The sequence below is a fragment of the Nelumbo nucifera genome, chromosome 5 (assembly GCF_055504915.1).
Source record: "Nelumbo nucifera cultivar China Antique chromosome 5, China Antique-T2T, whole genome shotgun sequence".
Classification (NCBI taxonomy): domain Eukaryota; kingdom Viridiplantae; phylum Streptophyta; class Magnoliopsida; order Proteales; family Nelumbonaceae; genus Nelumbo; species Nelumbo nucifera.
In genome coordinates, this window is record NC_142653.1 from 81,881,420 (window position 1) to 81,904,637 (window position 23,218).

The following is a 23,218-nucleotide window of genomic DNA, read 5'->3' on the forward strand; positions in this document are numbered from 1 at the left end:
ACACCACTACATGTAGGGCATGCAAGATGGGTCGACCTAGGATCATGTTGTAAGGGGACGGAGTCATAAACACCAAGAACGTGTGCTCGAAGCATACCGAGTTGGGCCATGCTCCTACTGCAATTGGAACTGTAATTCGGCCAAGGGGCATCCTGTTCTTGGAGGCGTCATCATGGTTCACCTCGAAGTCATTAATCACCAACTTGACCATGGTTCACCAACACCCTCATGGTCAAGTTGGTGATTAACTCCCTGAGTCTACTAGTATCTGCTTCACCTCGAAGTCATTAATCACCAACTTGACCATGAGGGTGTCATCATGCGGATACTGAATCCCACTTGCATCATCCTTGGTAAAATAAATTGCCTCCTCCACTCGAGGTCGGTTTGGCAGGTTCTCATCTTCGTGCTCGAGCTCCCAAACTGACATCTTTCCCATTTTTGTGCTGCACCCCACAACGATTGACCCACCAGTGATCATATTGATCACCCCGTGGATCGGCCTATCCTCTGGTGGCATTGGTTGCCGAGGTGGTTGCTGGTCATTCCTTATACTCGGCTCGGGAGCTTCTCTTTGCTGGTTGGCTTTTCGGTCCGCTACCTCCCTGTCCTCATGTTTAATGAACTGCTTTAGATATCCACGGCGGATCAGCTCTTCAATCTCGTCCTTGAGGTTGCAACAACCTTCCGAACTGTGCCCAAAGTCGCGGTGGAAGTGACAGTACACATTAGGGTTTCTGGTTGTCGAGTCTCCTCGCATCTTGGGCAGCCACTTGACGTAGCCAGTATCCTTGATTGCCATCATAATTTCACCCCATTTTGCATTGAGGGGGGTGTAGCTAGACCTTTGGATTGGAGAGGTCCTAGATCGCCGACCTGATCTAGAACCCCGAGGTGGTGACTTCTTCGGAGATTTGCTTCGCTTGTGCGGGGACTTGCTTCTCTTTGGTGACTTGCTCTTCTGTCGCCGGTGCTTGTTGCTGCTAGTGCCTTCATCTCCTCTCTTTCTCTTCTCGCCTTGCTAGAGCTCTAACTTGGACCTGAGAGCTTCTTCCGCCTAGATGAACTTGTTAGTGTCATCGGGGAACTTCTCCATTGTCTTTGAAGGGTTCAACCCGAGATGCCAAGAGAATTCGATGTGGTGAACTCCCTTCTGGGCTGTAGTGAACTGCACAGCTCGATCGAGGTTGGGTACTTGCAAACACTCCGCATTGAACCTCCTGATGTAGCTCCTGATCGACTTGTTCTCCCACTAGACCACATTCAGAAAGTTCACTGCAGAGTTTGAGCACTTCTTACTTGTGATGAAATGGATGGTGAACAGGTTCACAAACTGCGACCAACTCTTGGTCGAGCTCGATGGTAGGTTCCTGTACCATGACCTGGCCGTGTCCCTGAATGTCGTCGAAAAGGCCACACATAGGCTTGCTTCATTTGGTCCGACGAGTAGCATTAAGGACTAGAAACTATCGACATGGTCGTTGGGGTAAGACTTCCCGTCATACGTCTCCAGTGAAGGTGTTTTGAATCCCTGTGGCCTTGGGTTCAAGAGAATCTCTGGTGCTAGGGGGAGGGCCAACTCTACAATACTGGAGCCAGTTGTGCAGCTACTAAGCTCACTTCCTCCCTTGTCTTGTTTGCTGCTGCCAGGGGGCTGCTCTTTGCTGATGTTTGGTGCACTCTACGACGGCATTGCTTCCTCGTGGCTTCGTGGTTGGTGCTGTTCACTTCTGTGTTGTCCGGCACCTCAACTCTTGTGCACTCCCGATCTTGAATGTTGTCATGAGGTGGGAGCTAGTTTCTGTTACTTGCATCCTCACGAACGCAAACTGGCTGTTGGCTGTTGCGGGGGACCGAGGGGTCTCGATGTGAGTCCATGCCTCTTGCCCTGAGCTGCTAATTGCTGACTTGATGCTCACGGCTCTCACGCCGTGAGTGTTGCTGCTGATCGGTCCTGGATTGTCGATTGTTCTGGGGCCGATCCTTTTGGTTTTCCCCCTGGGGGGTGGTGGTGTGCGCTGACCTGCTGCCTAGTCATGTGGTGGGGTTCGGCCCCGAGGAGGGGCTGGAACCCGAGATGACCCCGCACCCCAGGGAGGAGATCGGCGCACATTCTAATGCTGCTGGTTTTGATTCCTGTTCGAAGTCAAGTTCTAGTTCTGGTTCGGTTGAAGCAGTGGAAACTACTGTTGATAGAAATAGTACTATTGGAACTAGTGAATCTGTTGCATCTGTAGCTGCATCACCCTAACGCTCTGCACCAGTTCATGAAACTGTTGTGCACCTACCCCGGGAGGAATCACGGAGGGCTCTACGACCAAGGCGGTGGTGGTCACATGAGGTAAAGGGACGTTGAGGGGCTGTGTGCTAAATGCTTGGCTTGGTGTGGTCAACACTCCTGAGATAGTAAGTAGGATAGTGAACTGTCCGACCGATACCGAGGGGAATTTGGGATTGTACGGGATTTGCTCTTGCTCCCTAGTAATGGTCATTTCAATGCTCTTCCCAGTGTTGGTGGATAATGCCATTGGTGAGGTGCTAATGGTGTAATTACAGTAGAAAATTGACTTTATTGTCACGTATCTCACAACTGGATAGTAGTTTGGACATCGGTTGCTTGGTTCGCGAGTCGAGCTGCAAGAAGAGGAAAGCTCAGAGAACCTGGGGTGGCTAACCCGGCATGATCGCTCCGATGCTTAAGTCAGTATATGGTTGTGTAAGCGAGCTGAATGCTTGAGTGCAAGAGAGCTAGTAAGCAAATAACCGCACGTACCTTGGTCTCAAGGGCTGATGCCGTTATATAGATAGGCTGCCGTGTGACTCACGAAACTCCTCCGAGATCCTCGGCCCGTGCCGTTAGGAGTCCGTTCCGCCCTAAGAGGTGGATAATGTTCTAGTCGATAAGGCCTATCATGTCCGTCCGATCCAGGCGGGATGAAGATAAGTCCTACAGTCATGCAGTGTGATCCCAAAGAGCTCGGAGATAGGTGGCATACTTATAGAAATCTGACACGTGCCACCTCGGTAAGCTAGTCAATCCTGAGCTACTTGAACCTCGGTCCTTGCCAAAGTGCCCCGAGACACCCAAGGTGGCTTGGCCTCCCAAGGTGACAGGTGGTGCTGAGATGGCATCAAGCACTGAATCATAATTTAATCAACACATCACGTACACGTATCCTCTATTGCTTAAATCGGACCAAATCACCCCTCTTCAGATTTCTAATTCCATATGAAACAAATCCCTCGATTTTATCATAAGGGAACAAAAAAACTGGCAAAGACGTTATATTTGTTTTGAGCCTGAGGTTGAGAGTTGAGGGTCAGGAAAAGATCATCGTCTGGGAAAACTCTTCTTTACGGCCACGGGACAAACTAGAGTTGAGACTTGGGAGTTTTTAAAGTTACTTTGTTGCTTTATACAATTTTATTATTAATTAAAGATGAAAGAAATGGTCAGATTGAAATTTGCCAAGTAATAAAGTCACCGCTTGAGCTTGACTACTAATCCCAGTCTAGGATTCAAAATCCTCATGTTTCAACTTTCAAACCAACCACTTTCATTTTAACACAATTGATAATTTAGCTCTGATGACCTGAATCGAGTGAATTCTATTGTCCAAACTCACACTCCGGTTCACATTTTTGTTTTGAATCCAAATTGTTGAAACTCTTGATTGAATGGATCAACAGTTTGACTGAGTATGCTAACACCAAAAAGTGTAGGGCTTGGATCTGCTACACACGAGCTGTTCCCACATCTTATATCTACGATACATTGGGAATATCTCATTTATCATTCATGGAAGATGTTCCGAATACATGATGATGATGATCTATGACTAAGAATGTGGGAACAATTGGTGGATAATAGATCTGGAGTAAAGAGGGTAATACGGGCTAGTAACATCCAAAATCACAAATGCGATCACATGAAATCAAGTGTGGCTTAAATAATTTCATAATGTCAAAACTAACCTTTATAATAATATTCAAACCATTTTACCCTTTCTTTTCTTTTTACATGGAGGAGACTGTTAGATGTATGAAAAAAAGTGAGAAGTCCAATCACAGAAAGAAATCGAGACACTCAGTAACGTTTTATCTGGATCAATTCGTTGCTTCTGGACTGCTTTTCTCGATTCTACATCCATAGAAACTCCATCCCAATTCTCAGATCTCAAAAAGAAAGATCCAAGACAACTTTCGTTGTTTCTTTTCCTTCAACTATCTCTCTCAAAATTGCAAGAAAATAATAATTTAGAAGCAAGGCAACTTCTCCTCTGCTTCGTCTTTTCTGCAACATATCCCCTTCATCAATTTGAAATTGAAGGAGAAAAGCAGAAGAACCCATCTAAGTTTTACGAGAAAAAACCAAAATAAAAGTACCATTAATTAATTGGCACAGTTAATAACAGTTAGATCTGCTGCCACAGAGTGAACAACAAAAAATAAGGAGGAAAAGCCTGCTACTTTCTTGACTACGCCTAACTGTAACTATAACATGATCGAGAAGAAACAACAAATTTCTTCAATACAAATTAGAGAATAAAGCTTCCCATATCTCTGAAAACACCTCCACTATCACTTTATGATAATGAAAGGATTTCAACGATAGAAAGCACTGCAAAAGCTGCTCGAGATCCTTTGCTGCAAATATCGGCTTTTCTATGATCATCTCCACCATGGATGTCCTAAAATCACTGTAAGGATCGATAGAACTCTTCACTACTGCAAACCTTTCTTGTAATTTGCCCTAGGTGGAAAACGTGCAAAGACCCATATCAGAATTCCTGCTCACTGCTTTTTTTCATTGAGCTCCGGCGAGAATTCCTCTTGTTCAGGCGATGAGACTCGGAGGAATCAGAAGAGAAGCTCCAAGAAGAGAAGAACGTTTTCGTCTTGTCTTCTATTTCGTCGTCACAAGTGTTCTTTTCTCCAATGACGATGGGATTAAAAACATTTCTAATGGCAGCAAATGCTCACTGTTCCAGCGATATTTTCCCAATATAAAATGGTGAAAATCTTCATATGATGCTCCCGGGTGATGTTTTTTCCTTGATTTTAGCTTTTCCAGCCGTGTATTCGGATTATCAGCACTGGCAGGGAGAATTGTGCTCTACGGAAGGTTAGAATAGCGAATAGTGATTCATACTCACAAAGAAAGGTTATTGTAGTGGAGGTTATGTACGTTATCAGTTATTTACATCTTTTTAGCACCAAGTGACGGTAAATTAACACTTGAAATTTCGAGTACTGGATAGTCATTTTAAATGTTGGGATCAAATTGTCAATCAAGCCAAAGTATAAAGTAATGATTGGAAATTTTCCCTTTTTTTTATTAAACAATTTTAAAGTCTTCAAATGACTTAGTGCACTGTGCATAAGGATGGCAATTTTTCCGTCCTTGACGGATACCCGAGCTCCCTGACCCAATGGGGTCAGGTACTGGGAGTGCTTTGGCAGGGTCGGGGTTGGGGATGAGGCTAAAATTGAATTCTCGATCGGGTTTGGAGATGGGGATGGGAAATGCAATCCCTGCACCACCTCGGCCCCAATTAATATATATATATATTGATTAATAAATAAGAATTTCAATTAACAATTAATTAAACACAATTACACAAATTCTCAAGAATCTCTTGTCTCTCTTCTACTACCCCTGACAAACAAAGAAGAAAGAAAAGAGGTGGCGGCTAAAACTCAAAACCCTAGTACCCTATTCTTCTTCCATTCTTCCTTCTTTGTCTATCATCTTCAGACTTTAGTAATCAGTAGTCACCAATTGCCGTCGCCAGTCGGTACTCTCTCTCTCAGGTGAGGCAACGTCGTTGCCCGTTAGTAATTAGTAGTTGCCAATTGTTGTCGCCCGTTAGTACTCTCTCTCTCTTTCTCTCAACTCAGTGGTTTTGATTTCTGATTTTTGAAATCTTAAACAGATTATAGATGTGAGATGTTAAAGATATAAAACTTTGCAACTTGCAAGTCTAAAACTTTCTCTCGACTCAGTGCTTTTGATTTCTGATTTGTGTAATTAGGGAACTCAAAAGCAATCGGAGATTCGGGTCTTTGACGGGAAACTCATCCTCGTGGGGATTGGAGATGAAGGAACATTTCTTCCCCGATAGGGATCAAAAACGGAGATAGAGGATGATTTAGAAATCGGGGATGGAGAATGTAATCCCCACCCGTTGCCATTCCTAACTGTGCACCTGCACCCCCAATAGAGACCGGATCTGCTCCTCACACTGGGCGCCTCACACTGACCTCACAGGCACAGATCGGTCAATTATTAACAACCATTTATAGGTTACACTTGCACACTCCACACTCCACTAAGCTAAGCTCCAATGAAATATCATTTTGTGGATGTGAAATCTCGAATATCAGCTTTTCGTAGCAAAGCATTCATGATAGAAATATTCTTTATTACAAAATTACAATTTTCTTTGCCAGCATAGAATCAACATTAAATGGCTTGTACACCTCCTTTACAGTTCCCACCACCTGATACGTACAAGGCACTACTCTCTCTCTCTCTCTCTCCGCAGTTTAACCAGTATATTACAAAGGTGATCGGGAATTCAAAAATGGAAGAAAAAAAAATGACGTGGGTTTTCTGTGAATGTCTATAATTTCTGTTTGTGGATCTTATGTATCTGTATTTACACGCAGGACCGCCATATCCTTCCCTCCAAAGAAATAACAATGATAGAGATGTCGTCATGGTACCGACGGCGATCCCCCTGTGGTATTTCAAGCAATTCGTGGAAGTCCATACCTGCAGCAATTCACCAATGGATGAATGAATATCAAAATTCTAGTTTGTCACTCGCTATACATATATTTATTTCATTTTCCGCATCTTTATCGACTCTGAGCAAGAGATGAAGTTGGAAGTAAAGTAATTAATTACCAGCTTTCTTTGCTGCACGGAAAAGGGCTTCTTCCACAAGATGTTGTGCGGGATCCCCATCAGGCGATGAAGCAATGAAACGTTCAACTTGAGACACAGCTTCTTCATTGGTAAAGTATTGGTAGAGTCCGTCGGATGACAATATCAAAAATCTGTCTCTACTGCCCAGTCTATGGTGGTAGAGAGATGGAGTGCAGGTGATATAAGGGGATGTTCCTACATACTCTATTCTGAACATCTCCAGAAGTGCATTGTTCCATTTGGGCTGCCAGAAGGAAGAATTGAAATTGATTCAAATCTTAAATTTTAATGGGCAGAAAGAAAGAAATATTCCTTTGGTTATTCGTGTCCCATTCATTCGGGAAATAATGCGATCGAATACCTGTTTCAGAAATCCAGCCCCAAATGCTCGTGTAACCTTCAATGAGCCTTTCACGCGGTCACTTGTCACAGCTAAAGCATCATCTGGGTGTTCCTTCTTTATTCTCTGAACTTCCTGAATGGCAACAAGAAACAAGTTATGCTTTGCTACTAATAAATCTACACAGGTAACAAGCTAATAATATGGAAAAAAGAATGAGATAAGATCTGATGTCAACAGAGTTGCTAGCTAGACTACTGTTTAATTAAAGTGAGACGATTGGATTTTTTTCTTCTTCTTCTTCTTCTATTGTTTTCAAACTAAAAGGAAGCCGAAGGTGGAGGACTTTACCTCTTCGACACAGGTACTATGGTCCATGGTAAGCTGAATAGCAGCTAAGTTGGGTAAGGTGTCGCACCGATCACCGTCAAATGCTTCAAGATCATACAAAGTTTCCTCCTTGATTCGCTCCAGGTCCTGGCGAGCTTTTCCGAGGCAAAGGTCAGGCTCTGCTTTCTGAGCTAAGACCGCTCGACTGTCTCCCACATTCATCAAGTAGACATCTTCTCCCTTCATTAGCATCACCAATACACATGAACCCATCAACGCCAACTCTGGATTTTCCATTACCATCATATCCGCAACCTCTAAATAGGCTTCCTCCGTCTTCCTCAAAGCCTGAGAAAGAGCTTTCAAGACATCTGAGAGGTTAATGGTCGACGACCCTTGAGAACTGGAGCGTGTTAACTGTTCCTTCAACCTCCTATCAAGCTCCAATCTCTCTCTGTCCCATTTACACTTCCATCTCCTCTGACTCTCCTCCCACTTCTTGGTTGCCCCTTTAAACCTCTGCTTCGAGTTCCTGCCACGATTCCTCTTCGTATTCGTATTAAGATCCCCAGTAGCAGAGGAAAATGGATAACAATAATTCTCCGTCTCGACATACTGAAAACAATTTTCATCCATACGATTTGTTGTCCTTGTGTTATCAGAGTAACCGGACTGGCATGAACCATTTTCCAAATTAAGATCGGTGTCCACGGGAACAAGGTTGGTTGTGGCGGAGGAGGGGGTGGTGGTGGACGACGATTCATATTTGTCATCCCATAGCAACCCTTTGAGCTCCTTGTGGACAGCAGAATAGAGATTGGAGAGAAGATAATCAGGGGCATCAGGGCCATTAAATCCATCATAAATTCCGACGAAAACCCACCCGTGTTCCTCGGATATCACAACATGGACTCGATCTTCCCCAGCCTTCCCTTGAGCCCATTGAAGATTCTGGCTTTGAAAAGAGTAATCTTCATCCGAGCTCCCATCACTGCTCAAATTAGTGCTACTGACCACCGTGAGGTTTTCCCCGTTCTTGTCCGACCCAACAACCCAATCCGATTCCTTAACAGAGACGACCCCCTTTACCGGAGCAACCATAGCGTTCTTTCCAACGCGAGCGATCGTCTTCGTGATCTTCTGGCGGAGAACGCGAATTAAAGACTCCCTCTTGGATCTGGGTCTAAGCGCATAACCCCCGTGAGAGAAGCTCCTCTGGAATTGATCAAACCCCTTCTCCAGAGGACCCGAAAACATTCCACGATCAAGGGGCCCTGACATGAAGCCTCTCACGATCGGACCGGATAAGAATCCCCTCTCCAGCGGTCCAGAGCCCATAATTCCCCCGAAATTTCCGGACAATGGACCGGAATTCATCAAGTACCGGGGAACGGGTTGCAGGGGAATGGAAGCAAAGGAGGTAGAACCCTCAAAAGCGGCAGCTCGATCAATATTATCATAGGAATAGAGATCAACAAAAGCAGTAGAGAGAGGAGTAGACGTGTTGGCACTTACAGAAGCACCGGAGATGGAACGGAACGTGGTGGCCTCTTCAGAGTGAACCTTGGACGAGGAGAGACGAGAAGGATCGGGACGAACGTAACAGAAGGAGTGGCCAAGGCCTTCATCGAGAGGCTCTGATATAACGAGAGCTATGTCGTGACTGCGGCGAACTCCTCTGGCACCAGAGAAGCAGACGCCGAGCTTCCCACAACCGTTACCCATCAAAGAAAACCAATAAGAAATGGAATTTCAGGCGTTACAACCCCTAGAACCTATATATCATGGCCGATTTGACTTTTTGAGTGGGGATCTTGAAAATACTTTTTTTTTTAATTTATAAGTTAAGCTGTTAATATTTATATATTATTTTAATAAGGTTTTGGCGTTTTTCTTTCTGCGGAGGCGTTGACTAATTGATGTTTTCTTCCTTGCGAATGAAAAAAATCTGGTTTGTCAGTTGGGGTAAAGTGAAGCTAAAGGAAGGAGCAATAAATTTCGGTGGAAATTGGATTCAAACCAGAGCACCAAAATCCAACCCTCCTTAAAGGGAGTGCCAACGGATCCAGCCATTCGATTGGATTAGAGGTGGAAACCAGATCATCAATGAAAATCAAATTGACACGTGGCCACCGTAGCCAACTAGTCATGGATGATTAATTCGAGAGGCTAAAGCGTTTAGGTCCTGAAATAAACTTTTTTTTTTTGTTTTTGTCCTTTGTTTTTCTTGCCTAGAAGAACAATAGAGGGATTATTATTTTGGTTGCTTTTATGGTTATTTATTTATTTAGGGGGGTTGGTTCATTGCCATTGGTTGTGACTTAATAATAATAATAATACTAATAATGACCACCGCACCGCGTGAGCTTTTTGGAGTAATAAGACGGAAATACCCCTAGATCGGTTGACTAGAAGGGGAAGCCCTCCGCCCTCCGCCCTCAGTGTCAGTACAGAGTACGTGACCCCTCAGAAAGGCACGGATCCGCAGGCCCCTGGGCCAAACATTGACCTAACTGCGTTGACGGAAATTAAAAGTAAGACGGGTTACGGGTAGTAGTAGTAGACTAATGAGTGGTCGTGGTGGGGGTGGGTTCCCACTTCCCACTAATGAATTGAATTGGGAATTTGGTTTGGGGATGGAGGAGTTGGGCCCCCCACCGCCAGCCCAAACGACTACTATTAACTACACCACAGTTGCTACTTCCACTGCGCTTTTCTTTTTGTCTAATAAATAATACCATCGCTTTGCTCCCCAACTTTTTTTAACGTTTGAACCTGATCGCATATCGTCTAGACAGGACAGAAGATGATGATGACCGCGTTTGAAAGTTTGGACGGTCAAGATTCAATCCTATCTATATCCCCTACTTAATTGATTTATGAGGCTGACTCGACAACAAGGGTATTCCCCATTCCGTATTAGGTATGAGGAAGCAAGTAAATATTCCATACATATATGTATGGGTGCCTTGACATGCTGTAAAAGAAAACTAATCTTACGGTTGCAAACGTGGAAAGGCCTCAGCCCTCAGAGAGGGGGATATGATCCTCCTGCTCAGTGCTCACATTAATTTACTATGTACAGTTGCAGTTATAGTTGCATTAATGAGAGGGAGCTAACACACTTGACTTGTACAAATCCACTCCCTATCCCAAGTATGCAACCCACAAGCCACATCAGTCATAATAAAGTGAAACATGGAGCAATAATGCAATATAAAGTATTAAACGCAAGCCATGTGGCAGTTGAATTCGTCCATCCATTCATTCAATGACTCATCAAACAGCCAGACACAGAGAGAGAGGAGAGCAGAGATGACACTAATGTAGGATAGATATATAATTGCATCCAACACTAATGGATCGGATGGGGACAATGATGTCTCACACTTACCTCGTTTACGTATCTCATAAATATAACTCCTTATTATATTAACTATTCATGTAAAAGTTCTCATCAATACAATACACTCATGTATTTAATCAATAAAATATGTCAACATTGGGGAGAAATTTTCCTAAACCACCATCCATCTCCACAATCAATTTGCTCGACCTTTTTTTCTTCCCTTTTATTATATCTCCCACCAGGCACCAGCTCATACTTTTCACTATAGGTGTTTTTTGTTGTTTCTTATTTTAAGAGGGGATAAATTGGTCAACAACAAGATTTTAAGGACTTATGGAAAATATATTTACTTGTAAAAGTGATACCCATTTCTTAAGTGGATAAATAATTTTTTTATTTTGAGGGAAAATTGTCAATATTTGGATGGGACAAAATTGTCCATTTTAATAGTGGCTTTTTATGGCTAAAACAGTCATTGTTTTATTTACCTGTGAAAAAAAGAATATGAGTAAATAACCTCCCCTAACGCGAACAGGGCCAATATATGATTGCTAATATTAGGGCTGCAAATAAGTCCGTTTAGGCTATATTTGGAAACGATGCAAAAATGTGTGAATGCAAATATGTAGAGTATAAAACAATTCATATAAATTGCAAAGTTTGGTTAGTTTTGCATTGACAAATTTACCTTCTTACCAAACAGACTTTTAATCGAAAACAGATAACATAAGAATTCGTATTCAATTTATGAATCGTAATTTTGTAATTAACTGAACAAATAGAACTAGAATATTCATTGGCGGAGGTATGACATAAATGGGCCAAACGGGAATCTTTGGAAAAAGATCTTTTAGATCTCTTTCCTTTTTTTTTTTACAATTCACTAATATCGTAATTCTTTTTGTTACTACTCTAGATCGTATATTTTGTATTTGTATCTATTATGTTACCAAAATAGATTATCTTAAGCCACACATACATTGCGTTGATGCAAACACGAATTCCAATAAAGCATATACTTTTTTTTATCAAAAGCCCACTTGAATGCAAATTTACTTTTTTTTTATTGATGCACTTTTACATCTTATTATCAATGCAAATATGCGACGGTTCGTCATTTGTCAATACAAAAATGTAATGTTTCCAAATACAAGCAAAAGTGAAGCAGAATGCAAATTTACTCTAGACCGGGATTTACACTCCATATGCATTGTTTTCAAATGCATCATTAAGATCTAAATAGAATCTGAATTCGATTGGTAAGAGACGGTCTAATGAATCAAATTGAATTGGAAAAGTTGATTCATGTATTTAAAGGATCAAATTCAAATATACCGTGATTCGGTCCATTAGTTGTGAAATATTATATATTATTTATATATATTCTATATATTATTTGTATAACTATATATTATATATTATATATTTTAATATATTATTTATATTATGTGATCAAGCTTTTTTAGTACAATTTAAATTGAGCCCGATATCTGATAAAGTATTTGAATTTGAATTCAAATCAAAATCTTGAAAATACAATGGATTCGTTTGCAGCACTAGTTAATATATTATAGTTTAAACCTCCCTAGTCCCGTTATGTTTATATTAATATTATGACTTCCCTTCACTTCTCAAAATAGACTAATACATCCTTTATTGGATTATTCCATCAAACAAAAACCTCCCCTCCATCAAGATTGCATTAAAACCCAATTACATGTAACCTTAGGCTCAGTTTGAAAAGGAAACAAAGACAAATATGTACAGTATAAATTATTTATAAAACAATACAAAATACAAGGTTTTACACTCTACATATTTGAATTTGTACTCCTTTTAAACTGAGCCTTATGATCCATTCAGGAGTACAAATTATTGTAAATAAGTAGAGTGCAAAACCTTGTATTTTGTATTATTCTGTATGCATTTGTACTATACATATTTGTATTTGTGCTCCTTCCAAACTGAGCCTTAAGTGCTATTCAAAAATCCAAAATTTCCCTTCAGGGTTGCTTTAAATACTTTCTCTCGCAGACTCACTAGCAGAGAAGACTCCCCGGCATCCAATTGAGTGCTGCAAATATGGGCATTGTTTAGCAGAGAGAATCCTCTATATCAATTAGAGACTTCAGACTTCTCCTTGCCAACAATAGAGGGGCCATTGCCTTTTGGGAGTCACTGTCATTGCCAATGTAGAAGATATTTAGGTCTTGTTTTCTGTTTAGATTTTGTGAAAATCAAAATCAAAATAGTATAATATGAAAGTTATTAATGTGAGTTGATCGGATCATATTTTGTAGATTTCTAGTTAACCAGTCTCTTAACGTAAAGCGATCTGTACTATATGCGAAGATATTTATGCATCTTGGAATCTATGTAAGCAGTGTACTCAGCACAAGACAGAAAACAGGAGAAAAAACGCAAACGACAAATAAAAACAAAAAAAAAAGAAAACTAACACAAAGAAACAACAACCCATGCACTACGAGGGATCAAAACAAGAAGACAAAGCAGTCATCAGATGGACATCTAAGGCCTCCTAAATATAGCTCGGAGTCAGAGGAGAGCAGAACATAGATCCTCAACTTCAAGGCCTCTCAAACTAGCTGAGGCCAAAATATGAGTCGGCACACATACGCTTCCCTTCTAACAAATTGAAACTCAAAAGAGGAGCCACAGAGCTTACAAATGTCTTCAATAACAGGCGAGTAATCGAAGAACCTGCTTGAAGAGTTTTAACTGCAAACAACATTCACGAATTGCAAAAAGTTCGACATAAACTGGGGAGGCAGCTCTTCAAGCCCCCGCTTTACTCACAAAAAATGAAATCACAATCCAGTATAAAAACAAAACCAAAGCCACCTAAACCAAAATTTACAAAACTTCCATCTGTGTCTGTCTTAACAAAACCTGATTTTGGAAGCTGGGGAGACAATCCTATTGAGCCTTGTTGGGAGGCTTTCTTCACTTCCATCATCATCCTGTTGGCAAGAGTGATAGATTAGAGACATTAGGATTGAGACTAATATCATTAAAGATAAAAGTCATTTCTTGCTTTCCAAATATGCCATGACATAGTAGCAGAAAATTCTAATATTTTGATATTACCTCTCTCTTGCTTTGGGAATTGGGATATGATATTACCACAATGCTCCAACCACCACTTCCATTTTCCACCACCACCCAGCAATCAAGGCAAAGGATGGAGTATCATTAAAGAAAATATTTAAATTACAGTCAAACCAGGTAGCTCTGGCATGATCATAGTGTAACAAGGCATGGGTAATGGATTCAGCTTCCTTGTGACAGAGAGGATTGATTGTCCAAAGCCATCCCACAATGAGAGAGAGAACATCCAACACAGAAATACTATTCAAGCAACATTTCTAGATGAAAACTTTAATTTTTGGAGGGACTTTTAAGGCCCAAACATTTTTTCAATGCTTAGACTCCAACCTGCCAGAGTTGACTAAAAACTTTCCATTGAGGCCAGGAACCCACATCAGCCTGTCTGATCCTCCCAATGTTGGGATCCCTTAACTCCATGATTTTTGTGGATGTTAAGTCATCAAAATAAGTATGGATCTTACCAATACCCCAGGATTTGTTATGAGGATCAATCTAATCATCACTCACTCTCTTAACAGAGCAAGGATTCACTTGCGGCTCAAAAGCTTGAATTCAAGTAATCCCAGGCCAGTATCCAGGGATCCACCCAACATTAATGTTTAAATTCTCCCTATTTGACACCTTCCAACAATTACCCATCTTGAGTATATCTCTCCCTGCTCCAAGTCTTCTGAAACCCCAAGAGGAGTTTTGAGGGAGCGCTGGCCAATCAGAAATTCTTATTTTTCAAATATTCACTCGAAATAACTTTTAGCCCAAAGACTCGCTATTTGAGCAAAAGCTTCTGAGTTCTTGAAGCTAGGGCTGGTCATAAGAAATGCCCGACCCGACCAAACCGATAAACCCGAGTCGGTCGGGTTTTCATCTGTACCGGTCGTTTTCGGGTTGGGCACATACATAAACTGAAATTTCGGATCAGTTTCGGTTTTCTTGCATGAAAACCGAAATCAACCCGACCCGAACCGAACTAGTATTCTACTAGTTTGGTAGTTCCTATTTCCTAGTTTGAGTAGTTTCCTAATTCTTAATAGTCTTCTACTTTTAGACTTTTATTAGAACTAGAACTCTAGAAGGCCCATTAGGCAATTACAATTAGAATTCAATTAGATGTCCTTTTTTAGTTTTTTACCTATATTAGAATTTAGAAGGTTTCTAAATTTTTATTTTATTGATTTACCTATCTAGTTTTTTACTCTAGAAGGCCCATTATTGACATTTGTTTTTACATGAAGAATTTATTGATTTTATTCTTTACCTGAATTAAATTTAGATATATCTTGGACTCTTGAATATTAAATTATCAACTAATTCAGATTTTATTTGGCTTTGTACAGGAGCAAAACCGAAACCAACCCAAACCGACCCAACCCGATTCAAACCGACCAGGTCGGTTTGACCTGTCAGTGGGTCAGTTTCGGTTCCCACCTTAGCTAACCCGACCAAGTCGGGTCGGTTGGGAAAATCCTAAGAAACCGACCCAACCCAATCCGTAAACACCCCTACTTGAAGCCCACCCTATCTCAGTCTCAGCCAACCCAATAAATTTTCTTTTGATTCTCATTTTCACCCCCACAAAATTTACTTTGAGCTCTTGCAAGTAGATTTTGGAAGGACATATTTGTCTTTTTAACCATTTTGTTAGTATATATAACAACAAAAAGTATCTAATTAATGACTCCACCCCCTAGTTATATAAGCTTCATGGTCACTTTGACATGTCAGAAGAATATTGAATGGAGACCGATCCAAAATTGTCACCAACTATTGTGAAGATAATTAGTTAGTGGTGCCTATTGCATTGACTTCATATTTAAACTATATATGAATAACCAATTCCAAACCACCTCCCTCTCGCCCTTATAGGCTTAGTTCGGAAAGAATACAAATACATGAAAATAATATAAAATACAAGATTTTGCACTCTATCCCTTCCAAACTCAAGCCCTGAAAAAAAAAAATTATTGACTCCAGACTTCATCAGGTTAGAGTTTGTTTTGTTCAGTTCCAACTACCAATCTGGTCTAAACCTGACCCTCCAGTTAGCACTAACATTGAATCACCGAACTGACAATAACAGTATATTTACAAATAAACAACCTTATTATTATAACGTTTTGAGCTGTAAAACACATCTAAATCTTATCTGAAATTTGATCGAATCGAGGGGTCTTGGATTGGATTTGAGCTTTATGAGATTTTTTAAGTCAGATCCAAAATTAATCTTGATCTGTTTCATTATATTTGGTGCTTATATTATTCATATAAGATCCAAAATTATTAATAGGATCGGATCTTAATAGGATTAGATAGGATAAAACCCATATCACGCCCAATTACTCAATGGACGAAAGTTCCAAAACCCAATCATCAAATTATATAAATGGATCATCCAAATCCAAGATTGGACTTTCGAATTTCAGACTACATGGACAGTCCTTAGGCTTCGTAAAAAAAGTGACAATTAACTTCGAAAAGCGTGAATTTAAAAAGTGTGGAATTTTACATGACAATCGATATAAACTTTTACATGTGATGAGGCTTTACATCGATTTATAATGTTAAATTCCACTCCATCTAAATGCCAATAAATCTAAGTCAGGGTAGAGTTTTACGTTAATCTTGATTTACATTCATTCCAAATATCAACAAAATCGAACCAGCGTAAATATTTACATTGCTTCCAAACGCAGCTTAAAGATATTTCCTGCATCTACCCATGGGATTGCAACAATATCCTTAGACTGAACAAAGCATAAAAAAATCAATGAACCAAAAAAAAACAATTAGAGAAAATTTCTTCAAACAAAACCCTTTTTCTCCCCTTTCCCTCCCTTTATTCAAATCTCTGTCTATTTTTGTTTTTTAATTTATTATTATTAGAAAATATCTATGATATCAAAAAGACATAATATTGAAAGAGCTTTGACCAATCAAAACATCCCTATAAATTACCACAAATAATACCATCTGATTAGCCACCTCTTTTATCATACTGGCTGATTGGCTGTAAATTTTTCCGACATCATATCTGAATGAGATATAAGGGTAACTACATAATTTAACACTATACATCAACTCAAGCTAAGCATAAGGGATCAGTTTGTATAATTTATCTAAAATGTGGAGATAGATTTTTGGAGAGGTCAGACTTCAGGGTAGTTAAAAAACTACAGGGGAGGTTTAAGTAATTTACAACAAAATAGGCTGATTGGATTGGGTTTGGACCTTGCCCATTACATCTGCTACAATTACAAACAACTATATTCATGAACATATCTACATACAAATAATACATAGATATCATATTATAGAAATATTTTACCAGGAAAAAAACAGACAACTATATATTCCCTAACCTTAACCCAATCTTCATCTTAATGAACAATGGGCTGAGTTCAGGTTAGCCCGACTCAAGTTGCAGCAAAAGATCCATTAATTTTGCCAGTGGGTGGCTCCTTATTCTCGAGATATTAATTAAAAAAAAAAAAGTTTCTAATATATAATTATGTAATGATAATTATGGGTTGACCCACAATCCATCGTTATATGATCCATCAACTCTATAATAAATTTCTTTCTTATTTATTTAATTTTGGAAAGGCCATATTGTGGATTGAGACAGTGAGTGGGAACAATTGCACATAATTTTACCACCGTGAGCAGCTGAACCCCCAGCACCAGCAGTAGCAGTCGTCTATCACGGCATTATATCCCATCCACACTGTGGAGTGTGGACTACCACCTCTTAATCCTAGAAAGGGGCCCTAGCTGTTTGCTCGTGACTTTTTATTTTGTTTGGTCCTTGTTGGTATCATTGTTCTTTGGCCCAGTTCCCATATGTCTTTGTTGGCAGTTGAGTTGGGCCCAAAAGATAGTACAAAATGCCGTGAACTGCGTGCCCACATTATTTACGTCTTTTTCTATCTGTTCATGTTTACTTGCCGACTTGGAAATTGTATAAAAGCGTTCATGCCCACTACTACTCTCATTTTCGACTTAGAGCACACGTTTTCTTTATTTTAAGTTAAAAAAAAAAAAAAAAAAACTCGGCCAAGAGTGGTGGAGTTCTGTGCAAGAACTAACAAGGCAGATAATGATATCCCTTCCAACGTTGTTGGTAATTAACGTTTCTTCCATGGTCTATAAAGTTTTCTCTCTCATTTTTGAGGTTTTGTAAAATGACATCTGATTGTGCGTGATCTAGATGCTTCTAGCTGGAAGACAGTTCGGACGTCAGTGTTTAACTGGTCAATCAAACTATAAGAGAAAGGATCAGAGAATCCATGGTGGCTAATCCGGTAAGGTCACTCCAATGCTTAAGTTAGTACTTGCTTAGTAGATTGCGAGCTGGAAATCAGTAATCTTGAGAGCTAGAATGCACTTAATCGCGCGTACCTTGTGTCACTGAGGTAGATGCCCTTATATAGGCGTTGTTTGGCGTGGGCATCACTCATTGTGTTCGAGGTCTTCGGGAAGACGTGCCTAATCGACCCGATGTCCTTGAAGGTAGCCATACATGTAGACCAATCTTCGCGCCTTGTTCGGTTTCCTCCAGAACATTCGATATGGGGGCCAACTTCCGAAAAGCCTGGGAGTGTCAGGATATGCACGCTGAATTGGTCGATAAGCACATCTCGCAGATCGCCACCTAGACCTCAATCAAGTCGGCAAGCCCTCAAGGGAGGTCACTCCTCATCAAGGTCACTTCGACTGTACTAACGAAATGCCACAGATCAGCCCTTGAATGAGGTGCTACAAGCCGCTCAGAGTTGTGGATGAGGTCATTAGCTAGATTTTCGCCAAGTCTGCAATGGTGGCAGGTCATCAGGTTGGACTCCACCTCTTTGGTTAAGACAAATCATCGCCTAGATGGTGTCGAGGTATCATCCAACTATTCTGAGATGCTATGTGTCATAATGCCATTGGAAGACTAAATCCGCCCTCATCAACATTCTTTCACATTATCGTTAATGAAAGGATGAACTAAGTTTTCTCTCATTTTTCCAATAAAAATACTAAGGTTTAGACTTTCTATTTGGGTTAGAATCAATTTTATATCAAAAAATTGCGTGCAATTAAATCTGGTTTTATTTCCTTCCTGGATCAAACCCTTAGTGGACGAGTTAAATGTGGAATTTTTAACTACATTTCAAACTTCTGAAGAACACATTCTTGGCTCTAAGTCAGGCAGATTTGACCTGTTTTATATTTTCCATTCTCACACTTCATTTGATGGGCGGATTGTTTGGTGCGCTTTCCCATTTCTCATCTTAAACGCGACAAATAAATTTGAAACTAGAAAAAAAGATAATAATAATCTTCCACTCCATGTATTAATCCTCGACTCTATTCATTGGAAAAATTGGTCTAAAGCAATTTCTTTTATTGTTATTGTTGCTATTCTTTATCGTATTACTCATGTCATGACAACAACAACAGGGTTAGTCCGTCACCAAAGCTTAAAACTGAAGGCCGGATTTGATCCCAATCCCAAGTCTCCCCAACAACCAGTCAGATGGAGATAGGAGAGCTTACCAAAGAAGCCAAGCCAGTTGGCACATTTGCCTAAAGCACTTTGCTTCTGTATGGGAACACTTCAAAATACCCATTTAGTCAAATAAATACTTATTTTAAGTGGTGGGATCATATAATAAATGGAAAATAAACAATTATTCATATTTGTCAAAAATATGCAAAATAAATGCTTATTTTTAAAATAAACTAGAATTGAGTGGCTTTTTTAAGAGCTTATTCAAAAAGTTTTTTTTTTTTTTTAAAATAAAACCATCCCCCAAATTTTGTTTATTTTCCAATGATTGTCCTCATCTTCAAAAGATGATCGCTATTCACTTTTCCTCCAACAGAGATCTAAACCAGTGGTGGCGATCAAACACCCTTCCATAGAACCATTCCTTGCTCCACCGTGTTTGATTCCGTAAGTATTTATTGAAAAAATACTGTTATCGTGCATAAAACCATTGCTTAATTTCAAGTTTCAACGTTTATCAAATAAATACTAAAAAACATACACTTCGGTTTATGTGCATGAAGCATTTGGAGATCATCAAGTTCTTATTTCCCCCACCCCTAGGGCACTCGATCGGAACCACAGATCGGCCCCTAGAAGTTCCGACGGGTGTTACTTGAAACACCCATAAAAGGTCCAACCATAAAAAAAGCAATAAATATTTAAAGTAATATTTTCTTTTTCTAACTTTCTCTTAGAGTAAATGACAAACACCCCCCCCCCTATACTAAGGGTTTGTGACAAATACCTCCCTGAACTTTGTTTGTTTTGCGACAAAGACCTCCCAGTACTATGAGCGTGAGACAAAAACCCCTTCCATTGAAGTCTGCCGTTGCAATATTTTACCCAAAATATTGTCTAAAGGTTAAAGTTCAGAGGGTCTTTGTCGCAAAAAATACTACAGGGGGACTTTGTCGCAAAAAGAAAGTTCAGAGGGTCTTTATAATTTACCCAAAATTATAATTAAAACAAAAGACTTCATCTCTTCTGCACTGCACTACGCACGTTAGCGACAATACTCTGCTAGAAAGAATTTCATTCCTTTGTGTGTGTCCCGGTGTCCGTGCGTGCGTGTGGGTGGTCTCCCGCTCACAACTCTCCACCTCTTTTTCTTCTTCATCATCTCCTTCTCCACGGAAATAAGGGAAACAGGAGCTTTTCCTTTGATTGAGGGGCAATTCCGTCATATTCTCCAATAAGTTCTCCTTTCCCAACATTTTCGATCGTCTGCTTTTCTCCTTCGATCGTATTTCGATACACATTGTCTATTCTGCTCTCGCCTCTGAGCTGTAGCCCGTAGGTTCCATGGTTGAAACGAACCGAACCTCCCAAATGTGAAAGAAAAAGTAAAAAAGACTCGAATTCAAAGGTGTCATCTTTTTCTTCAGTCCTTACTGTAGAGCAAAAAAAAGCGACAAAGAAAAGGATATTCAGATTATTAACTAGAAAAAGAAGAAGAAGAAAACTGGAAAACAAAAAAACAAAAGGAACTCCACTTGCAGTTGCAGGCAGGCTTCTAACTTCTTCATTGGTTTGTTAGGGATTGCAGTACAACAAATCTATCATCATTCGTAAAGGAAGCCAGAGATAAAATCATAAAACTGAAGTTCGTAAAAGGAAAATTTTTCAACGGATTTAATGCAATTTACAGCTACGTTCCATCTTAACCAAAGAGGGAAATTTTGGTATTTTTGTTATTTCAACAAAACGAACCCAAATAGTATCTCCCCTCTACCTAAAATGTAAAAACAAATCAATACCTCCCATCCCTCACCCAAAAAAAAATTTTGTTGCTTTGCAACTAAGTACATTTTCCCGAATAGGAATAAATAAATAAAACCATAAACTGAAAGGACTAAAAACCAGAAGGAAATTGGAACAGAAAGAAAAAAAAAAAAAAAAAAAAAGAAATTTTAAGAGAAAAATTAACAAAAAATAATCATACCACCAAGTACAATGGTATACAAGACAGAGCAACAGCAACAACAACGACGGTGCTGCGTACGCCGGTAACGGCTACACTCGATCGGAACTCCTGGCTAAAACCCGGATGCGTCGATGGGCTCTCAAGACCGGGTGAATTCTCTGGAGAGAAGGAAATCTCCGGAGGCGGAGACCCAACCCTTGCATTAGCAGAGCCATACCTCGTCGACCCAAGGATTTGCTTCCCAAAAATCTCCCTCGGCAACAAAACCCTCGAAACAGCAAAAATAGAAACTGGATTCTGATCAAAAACAGTCTGGGTTATGGACGCTTGAACGATGCCCGTGTCAATCGCAACGGACCCATTAACCCTCGTAATATTCAATGTGAATGTCCCGGCACCCATGGCTTCCGTCGCCAAAGTCGGCTGAACAGGATTAACAATCGACTCAAGAGAACCCAACGGATAGTAAGAATGCAGAACGTGGAACTTCAAGACGACGGCTTTTCTCTCGGCCGGCAAGGACTGTAACCTCTCCGTGGTCGAAAGATCAGCAAACGCATCGTCAGTTGGAATGAACATCGTTATACCCGCCCCACCTTCATCCGCCTCGAATTCCTCTGCCACGCCCGACGCTGTTAGCATCGACGCCGCGACATTAAAATTATGCCCGTCGATCAAAACCCTAGTGATGTTCAGCCCAGGCGGTGGCCGATTTTCCGATGCCATTAAATTGAATCCATAAGGGACAAGGAGGGTATTAATGGAAAAGATGCTGACATTGTAAGGAAGGGTCTTGATCAGAGAGAGGATGGTGGCATTTAACGGAGAGTAAGCGACAGGAGAGCGGATGTAGACGGTGCCGTCAAGGGGGTTACGCGTGATGTTAACGGCGCCAAAGTTGTTGGTTGCCCGGCCGGTGGTTTGGTAGAGCGTCGTGACAAGCTTCCCGGAGGGGGGAATCTGGCGGAAATCCGGCCAGGAGAGGTACTGGAGGAGGACGTGGTACCGTATAACATCGGCAAGGTTAGCGGGAGAGGATCTACGAGTCAGATCGGATGAGGAGCTAAGGAAGTGGTTGGGGACGGCGAGGAGAGTGAGAGATGACCGGTCGGTCAGATCTTGGGCGACGGAAGTGGTAGTGAGGAGGTTGTTGAAGTCTGAGAGATCAGGGTAAGCAGAGAGAAGGGTTGTGATGTCGAGAGCGACAATGAGGGAAGACGGGGAGAGAAACAGGTAGGAGAGAATGGAAAGGGAAAAATGGGAAATGGTGAATTTGGCCATTCTTTTCCTCTGAGGATTTGAGAGTGTAGAGTTTATGTGTGAATGAGGTGTCTGTCTGCCCGTCCTGTCTGGTGAGGGAGGGGAGAGAGTGTAGAGCAGAGTCAGACTCAGAGGATTGATTTTTTTTTTTTTTCTTTTTCCTTTTGTCAAAAAAAGGATTGAATGTGAGGTGATGATGCATGATTGATTGCGGGAAATGTCCCAACGCCCTTGTTTATTATATTAATTAAATTTTGAGTAATAAAAATAACAAAAAATCCTTAAATCTTCCCGTGAGGTTTTTATTTTTTATTTTTTAATACATGCTAAAAGCCTAAAACCTTCCCTTAGTTCTTATTCTTGATGTTGTCTGTTGGAACGAGCGAAATATCAAATCTGCCCTTGTTGGGGTTGGGTTTAGA

General features: G+C 40.6%; 3 protein-coding genes across 4 annotated transcripts; all 3 read right to left on the minus strand.

Annotated features, from left to right (window-relative positions):
- Positions 1-244: 244 nt before the first annotated feature.
- Positions 245-802, minus strand: LOC104593995 (uncharacterized). The gene has a single exon (XM_010254118.1). The coding sequence runs from the start codon at positions 800-802 to the stop codon at positions 245-247; it is 558 nt and encodes a 185-aa protein (XP_010252420.1).
- A 5,572-nt stretch (positions 803-6,374) lies between these two features.
- LOC104593809 (putative protein phosphatase 2C 23) lies at positions 6,375-9,427 on the minus strand. The gene is made up of 4 exons (XM_010253825.3): positions 7,626-9,427; positions 7,296-7,409; positions 6,914-7,178; positions 6,375-6,778 (listed from the first exon to the last, which is right to left on the minus strand). The coding sequence occupies exons 1-4, from the start codon at positions 9,327-9,329 to the stop codon at positions 6,663-6,665; spliced, it is 2,199 nt and encodes a 732-aa protein (XP_010252127.1). The 5' UTR covers positions 9,330-9,427; the 3' UTR covers positions 6,375-6,662.
- Positions 9,428-20,775: 11,348 nt separating this feature from the next.
- Positions 20,776-22,998, minus strand: LOC104593808 (fasciclin-like arabinogalactan protein 4). 2 transcript variants are annotated; one of them, XM_010253824.3, is made up of 2 exons: positions 21,555-22,997; positions 20,776-21,003 (listed from the first exon to the last, which is right to left on the minus strand). In XM_010253824.3, the coding sequence occupies exons 1-2, from the start codon at positions 22,815-22,817 to the stop codon at positions 21,001-21,003; spliced, it is 1,266 nt and encodes a 421-aa protein (XP_010252126.1). In that variant the 5' UTR covers positions 22,818-22,997; the 3' UTR covers positions 20,776-21,000. The 2 variants fall into 2 exon arrangements, with proteins under 2 accessions (XP_010252126.1, XP_088745159.1); XM_088889033.1 differs by lacking the exon at positions 20,776-21,003 and having other exon boundaries at positions 21,208-22,998.
- Between the last annotated feature and the right edge of the window lie 220 nt (positions 22,999-23,218).